This window comes from Solanum tuberosum, unplaced genomic scaffold (genome assembly GCF_000226075.1).
Source record: "Solanum tuberosum cultivar DM 1-3 516 R44 unplaced genomic scaffold, SolTub_3.0 scf00711, whole genome shotgun sequence".
Classification (NCBI taxonomy): Eukaryota; Viridiplantae; Streptophyta; class Magnoliopsida; order Solanales; family Solanaceae; genus Solanum; species Solanum tuberosum.
In genome coordinates, this window is record NW_006239624.1 from 170,862 (window position 1) to 177,859 (window position 6,998).

General features: G+C 34.6%; 1 protein-coding gene across 2 annotated transcripts; it reads left to right on the forward strand.

Moving 5' to 3' along the window:
- Positions 1 to 1,156: 1,156 nt before the first annotated feature.
- On the forward strand, positions 1,157 to 6,561 carry LOC102579308 (U-box domain-containing protein 5-like). 2 transcript variants are annotated; one of them, XM_015305184.1, is made up of 6 exons: positions 1,157 to 1,283; positions 2,222 to 2,286; positions 2,950 to 3,135; positions 3,701 to 3,808; positions 4,184 to 5,292; positions 5,618 to 6,561. In XM_015305184.1, the coding sequence occupies exons 2-6, from the start codon at positions 2,230 to 2,232 to the stop codon at positions 6,363 to 6,365; spliced, it is 2,208 nt and encodes a 735-aa protein (XP_015160670.1). In that variant the 5' UTR covers positions 1,157 to 1,283; positions 2,222 to 2,229; the 3' UTR covers positions 6,366 to 6,561. The 2 variants fall into 2 exon arrangements, with proteins under 2 accessions (XP_015160670.1, XP_006366992.1); XM_006366930.2 differs by lacking the exon at positions 1,157 to 1,283 and adding an exon at positions 1,329 to 1,667.
- Positions 6,562 to 6,998: the final 437 nt, after the last annotated feature.

Here is a 6,998-nt window from a genome sequence, read left to right on the forward strand (position 1 = left end):
ATATTTTACCTTTAGCATTAAATACTACTCGTATTCTCCAAACCATTCTTGAAAACCTAATAAAACATCAATTAATAGACATAGTATGGTAATAATTTTTTTTAATGAGTTTGTAAAGTCAAACAAAGAAAAGTAAAATGAAGGGAGGGAGTATTTGAATATTGTATTTGTCTTTAAGACTTTGAAAATAATTAATATAATTTTAAAAATTTATACATGAAAGGTATTATAAGTTATAAAGTTTAACAAGATTTAAAATATTTAAAAGACATGAATAAATTATAATTAATTTTTATTATTTGACTCTCGAAATTCGAATTATTATTAGAGGAACTTTCGCAAATAGCCACTATAATAAACTTAATTATGCTCATAGCTATAGTTTGCATATTTACGGACTGTAGCTACAATTTAAGCTGCCTCGTTTGCATTATTTGCGGGTACATTTGTATAATTCAGTTATTTTTGTATAAACTCGAAATGATGATTTTATACAATTACAAACATCAGAAGTGTAAATAGTTATACAAATTATATTATACAAATCTCGAATTATACAAAAGTTATACAAATTATATTATACAATTCGGAATTATACAAATGTGCGAATTATACAGAACTAAAAAGTTGAGCCGTGTAATTATAGCTAAAAGTAGGTCGTAAATTGTAATTAAGATAAACTATAACTATGTTAAGTAATTAACTAGTATATATTTGCTTATACGCGTAATTTTCCCTTATTAGAATAATAATGATAATAAGCCCATATAATATTGAAGTCTAAAAAGAGTAGAGTGTATGCGTATCCTACCTTTATATGGTCATTATTCTTTCCAATACATTTGCTCAAAGAAAAATAAGAGTGAAGTGTAAAAAACACGTCTAAATCTTTTTTTTAAAAAAGTTTCATATCTAAGCTATTCAAAATGTGAGAAACACTCTTAAACTATCGCTAATAAGTTTGAAAAGCGCGCCTCAAATAATATTTGTTGGTGTGTGTATTACACCTCTTTCTTTCTTTCCTTTTATTTTTGAAGTGCCACATGAATTACCACGTGAAAAATAATTTCACTGTGATAAAAATAACAATACATAACTAACACATGTAACAAGTCCAACTGAAAATATAAATTGAAACCATATATAAAAAACATGTCAAGCAAAAAAAAAGTCACATAAATGAAAATTCAAAGGCGAGACGTATTTTAAATATTCTTGTTTCAAGTCTTCGACGACCATAAAGTTACCGCCTTTACCACATTGACGGACCAATGTCAGAACAGGTCGTTATCTGTGTAGTTTTGGCATTTTGTGTTGGTCTTTTTAATTGGGTTTGTACTTTGAAGGCTTATTAAAGGCTGAGCTGAATGTGTTATATAGCAAAATGCAAATAAGTGTGTTTCTTGTTTGTGGGGTTTCTGTTCTTGCTCATGTGTTTCTTGATTCTGGGGTTTCTGTTCATGGCCACCAAGTGAATGATGAAATGACTTATATAAAATTTGAACTGTGAGCAAAAAAATTGGATCTTTTTAAGTAGAGAAATCTCTCTTTTAACCCCATGTTCTGAAATGTGGAGTTTGGCTCAGTTTTGAAGAGTTGAATAAACTGTGTTGAAGTTTGTTTTTCATCTTAAGCAGAGAAGGGGTACTTTATTTTTCTCCTCTGGGGTGAGAATTCTTGAAATTTTTGTCAGCTTAGTTCTTGGTAACTATGGAAAATATTCACTTTTTTAAAATTCTGAATTTGATGGTCATTTTGTTATATTCATTGTTTTCAATATTTGGAATTGCTACCTCTGGAAAGCTTTGTAATTGGATAGAGATTTGGTTATATTTCTTAGAAATGAACAGTTCTGATTGTCTTTGAAGAGTATTGGAAAAAGAAAAAAATTCAGTTGAAGGATTTTGTTATTACCAAAAAATTGTCTATCATTGTAATTTCAAGGCTTCTGTTTTTGATTTGTAGCTGACAATCACTTCTCTTTTTTCACTTTGTATTCATTTGCTGTTGATAGTATTTATTACTACTATGTTAACTGATCAAAAAAAAATTAGTATTATGTTAAATTTGACACTTAGTTTTCTGCTCAATTTTACCAGAAATTATCATGTGGAGGTATTCATTTGCTGTTGATAGTATTTATTACTACTATGTTAACTGATCATAAAAAAATTAGTATTATGTTAAATTTGACACTTAGTTTTCTGCTCAATTTTACCAGAAATTATCATGTGGAGTGATTCTGCTGAAGCAAGTGAGACACCATCGTCTTATCGTGCTATTAAGGTATATGATGCTAAGCTCTTCTCTTTTTTTCTGTGCTTTAGTTCCATTTTTGCATCCCCACGGGTGAGAAATTGGTTAAATTTTGCTCCTATATTGTTAGTGGAATGAGAGAGCTTACTCTAAAAGTAGGCTTTTTCTTAGCACAAGTAGTTATTAATCCCTGTTCTTGGTTAATTACATAGTTAAAGGTAGAGGCTTTTCCCAGTATTAGGAGATTTCAATAGTCCTAGTTAGAATGGCACCCGAGGGTGTGGCCGAGGAGTCAATGAAGTGGGTTGAGAACCATAAGGTCTCTGGTTCCGTTTCCGGCAGCAAAATACTACTCTATTTGTCCAAACCTTGGTGTACAGAGTTACATAGTACCTGTGCTGGTAGGAATAGGAGGTCCCCTGACACCACAGTGTAAAAAAAATGGTCCTAGTTAGAATTCCATAAAGGGAACTGAAAAATTATTTATAACAAAAGATTCTTGCCTTTTTGGAAAATTCTGCTGGCAGGGGTTTTTGTCGTTGAAATATTGTTAGTTTTCTAAATGCAATAACCAATTCATGGATATTTCCTTGTCATTTCTCCCATACCACGGTGCCGTTTTCTGTAAGTCTTTAACTTATATTTCCCTTTTCTAAATTAACTCAATATTTCTGCTGGTTATGATGACGACAGGTGCATCATCTAATGTACATGGAGCTATTTCAGTTTATAACTAGAGTTTCAGTATTACTTCCTGCAATTGAAGCAGCCCGTCCTGGATGCTCTTCCGGCAGAGAGGCACTTTGCCGGTTGAACATTGAAATTGACAAAGCCAAGACACTGCGTCAGCATTGCACTGAATCTAGTAAGCTATACTTGGTATGCATTCTGGAACAAGCTAAGCCAACCAGTTTTGTTTAAGTGTTTGTGTTAAATTTATCTTCCAAATATTTAACTAAACTGTTTTTGTTAAATATATCTCAAATATAATGGGAGATCTACCAGCTAAGCTATACTTTGTGTGCAGCCAACTAATTTCATCTTGGCTGTTTTTGTAAAGTATATCTCCCAGGTATTGGTAGATTGACCCTATTTCTTAGAAATTTAGTTAGGTAAACTGGTACAAAACTTAACAATCTGGTGGAATTTCCATTCTAGATCAATATACACGGGTTTTTTCTTGATGTCATCTTGTTTATGTTTCCTTGGAGGCCAGTAGCTTAGGCTAGTCCAAGGAAGAGTGTACAACTATATGGGATGGGTGGGATGTTAGAGGCACATTCAAAGTATTGTCATTCCTGCTTCTAACACAGTTCTTCGGTTTATGCAATTATGTGTATGTATGATACCAATATAGTACATCTAAACATTATGAATGCACTATGATGATACTCTATGTCTATTATCTTCATTCACTGAACAACAATCTGTATTGTGTTTTCAGGCGCTAACAGGAGATTCTATACTTTCAAGATGTGAGAAATCAAGAAACTTGTTTAAGCAAAGCTTAAGCCAGGTGCAAAATCAGGTTCCAGTATCGCTGGCTGCAGAGGTCAGTCAGAAAATATTCCCTTGAGAGGTTCATCTATGCATATTTTCTATTCCTGTGGTCTTGATTGCATAATTCTTGATGTGTTTCAGTTATATAAGTGTATATACAAGCCTGTGGTGCATGCTAGTTGGTAGATTTTTCAACTAAATGACAAAGTTCGTAATGCTCATTTGGCTGTGCATTATGTTATATGGAATTTAATTTCTCCATATCCATAGTGTATTTTTTTTTCCATGTATGTTGTTTCTTCATGTTCTTGCTTTCTTTTCTCCATGAGGTTTCATCGTCTTTTCCGTGTTTTTTTCCTTTCTTTTTTCTACTACATTTTCTTGGTGGCCTGTGGCAATCCACTTTAATGAAAAAAACTGGCTGCAGATTTCACAACTGATCGCTGAACTGAGGGGTGTGGTATTCAGCTTGGACCCATCTGAAGAGGAGGCAGGGAAGGTTCTAAAGGAATTACTTCGCCGATATGTTAATACAACAGATTCAGCTGAAGAGCATGCCTTTGAGGCAATTCAAGTTGCAATGTGGAAGCTTCATATCACATCTCTAAAAGCTCTTTCAATTGAGAAAGGATCCATAAAAAAACTGCTGGATAGAGTTGGTGAGGGTGAGACATCAAAAAGGAGGATCTTATCAATATTTCTGAAGCTCCTTAATAAGCATGGAAAATCAATTGTGACAGAGCAAACAGAGAATGGCTCTCTTCAGCAGGAAGACTCTTACCAATGTGAAGCGAACTCTCGTTTGGGATGTCAACTTGATGATGCTGAAGTGGACGTTCTGAGGAGCTCTCTACCACCGGATGAGTTTAAATGTCCTTTGTCTTTGAGATTGATGTATGAGCCTGTTGTAATTGCATCTGGCCGAACATATGAAAGATTTCGGATTCTGAAATGGTTTGCTGAAGGTAATGATACATGTCCAACAACTAGAAGGAAATTGGCTAACTTATCTTTGATCCCGAATCACACAATGAAGGACCTAATATCAAGGTGGAGTGCAACACATGGAGTTAGCGTTCCCGACCCCAGCATGGAGGCTTCAGGGGCTCACTTGTTGGAATCTCGTTTTAATTCAATCGCTAGCTTGAGCAGCTCAATGAATAATCTACTTCTTCCCAGCTTCAGCAATTTATCTCATGAATCTTCAGATGCTGGTCAAGTGTCCTATGCTAAGACACTAAGCAACTTCGATGCGATCTCAGAGGAAAGCAATGACAGTATTCACAGAGTTCAATTTCAAGATATGGACCTGAATCCTTTAACCAGGCTCAGTTCACTTTCTTGGGGGTCACAATGCATCTTGGTCGGAAAAATTAGTAACATTTTCAAATATAACGATCAAGCTTGCAATTGGATGTCATTCGAGGATTTTGTTCCAGCAATGATTAGATTTCTGAAAGATGCACATGATTTAAATGATCTAAATTCCCAAATACTGGGATGTCTATCATTATCAACAGTTCTGCAGAAATGCAGGTAAACCTTTACCCCGCCCCCTTTGTGTTATAATTTTTGTGAAATTGGTTCTACGCTTTTTAAGGTAAAGCTTACTAGAGTGTGAAATGAAATTGTTCCAGTTGGTTAAGGCCTTTCAGAAGCATTCTGGTTCAGAATTTGAATATGATACTAGAATGTTAAGTAGTAGTCCAGCATAACGTCTCCCAAAGAAAAAAGTCATGCTTAACGTATAATGATGCAAGCTCAACTTGTCCGCTGTTTCGTTTACTTTTTGGGTTCTCTTGCTCTTTTAGTCTTGTGTTTGTTTCCTCATACTAATCCTACACGGGTTCTTTCATATCAGGAGCAGTTTGGCATATTTGAATGACGACACTTTTGCACTTCTGGTATCATTTCTTGGAACGGAGGTTTCCAAAGAAGCCCTTTCTGTATTGAAGGTGTCGTCCTGCCACCAATATTGTCAACAAAAAATTGTGGCTTCGGGTGCTCTGACTCCCATTCTAAAGATGCTTGATGACCAGAACAGAGAATTGCACGAACCAGCCATCAAAATATTATGTAACTTGTCTGGAAACAGCAGAATTGTTTCCTTCATCACACTTTCAGATGTCATTCCCAAGTTGATCCCTTTTCTAGAAGATACAGCTCTAGCAAGAGACTCTCTTATTATTTTGAAAAATCTGTGCATCACTGAAGTTGCTACAGCTTCCGTAGCTGAGACTGATGGATGCATTCCTTCAGTTGTGAAGCTACTCGACAGTGATAGTCTTGAGGATCAGGAGCATGCAGTGTCTCTCCTTCTCTCTTTGTGCTCTCAATGCGTTCAGTACTGTAAGCTTGTCATCCACACGGATGAACGAGTCTTTTCTGATCTCGCCAATATATATGCCAACGGAAGTAGCAATGGGAAGGCAATGGCTTTGAAGTTACTGAGCCTGTTTAATAATAATGGAGAATCTTCAGTTGCAGATGTTGACATTTCTAAAGTCTCTACCGTGGACTATACTCAGCGAAAATCCAGTTCAAAGGCACCAGGCTTACTCCGGAAGTTATTTTCGAAACAAGGTTCTGTTGCTAAAAGTAAAAAATAGATGCTCAAAACTCTCTGTAGTGTGCTGATTTCTTGTAAATAAACATGTATAGATGGGTGGAGCCACCTTAGGCGAAGGGTGGTCTGGTGCACGCCCTTCATCGAAAAATTATGTGGTGTGTAGAGGTTAAATATTAGTTGTAATGAGTGTATACTTAATTTTGCACAGGCTTAATGCAATTGAGAAGAAAATTTGTAAACCTTTTGTCAAATTTCTGACTCTGCCACTGAATACCAATAAAGAGATCATGAAAAGCACAAAAGTCAGGAAAAAATAATTAACATTGTAATTCTTTAGTCAACTTAGAAACTGAAAGCACATTGTATCTAAACAAATTATCTTGATCACTGATTAAGTTTTTTAAAAACTGGCTAACTTCTAAATATATGGCCCACAATAAAATGTTATGTATCTAAGTAAAAGAAAATAGTACAAGAATATGAAGCCAAAACTTTTTTAAAAATTTCTAAAATAAAATTAAAGAGATATTTGTTATTCTATAAAGTACTATGAGAAGTTTAAAAGTTAAATTATTACTCTCTCTATTTAAAAAAGAAAGACCTATTTTTTTTGGGGAAAAAAAATACTTGTACCCAAAAAATAGAAACTATTTACAAGTGGTTATTCCTTACT

Excerpts from the sequence above, each read along its gene's own strand:
- LOC102579308 (XM_015305184.1), top strand. The coding sequence starts at position 2,230 with ATGTGGAGTGATTCTGCTGAAGCAAGTGAGACACCATCGTCTTATCGT. Across the intron at positions 3,136-3,700 it reads AATCTAGTAAGCTATACTTG|GCGCTAACAGGAGATTCTAT; the intron begins GTATGCATTCTG and ends TTGTGTTTTCAG. Across the intron at positions 5,293-5,617 it reads ACAGTTCTGCAGAAATGCAG|GAGCAGTTTGGCATATTTGA; the intron begins GTAAACCTTTAC and ends CTTTCATATCAG.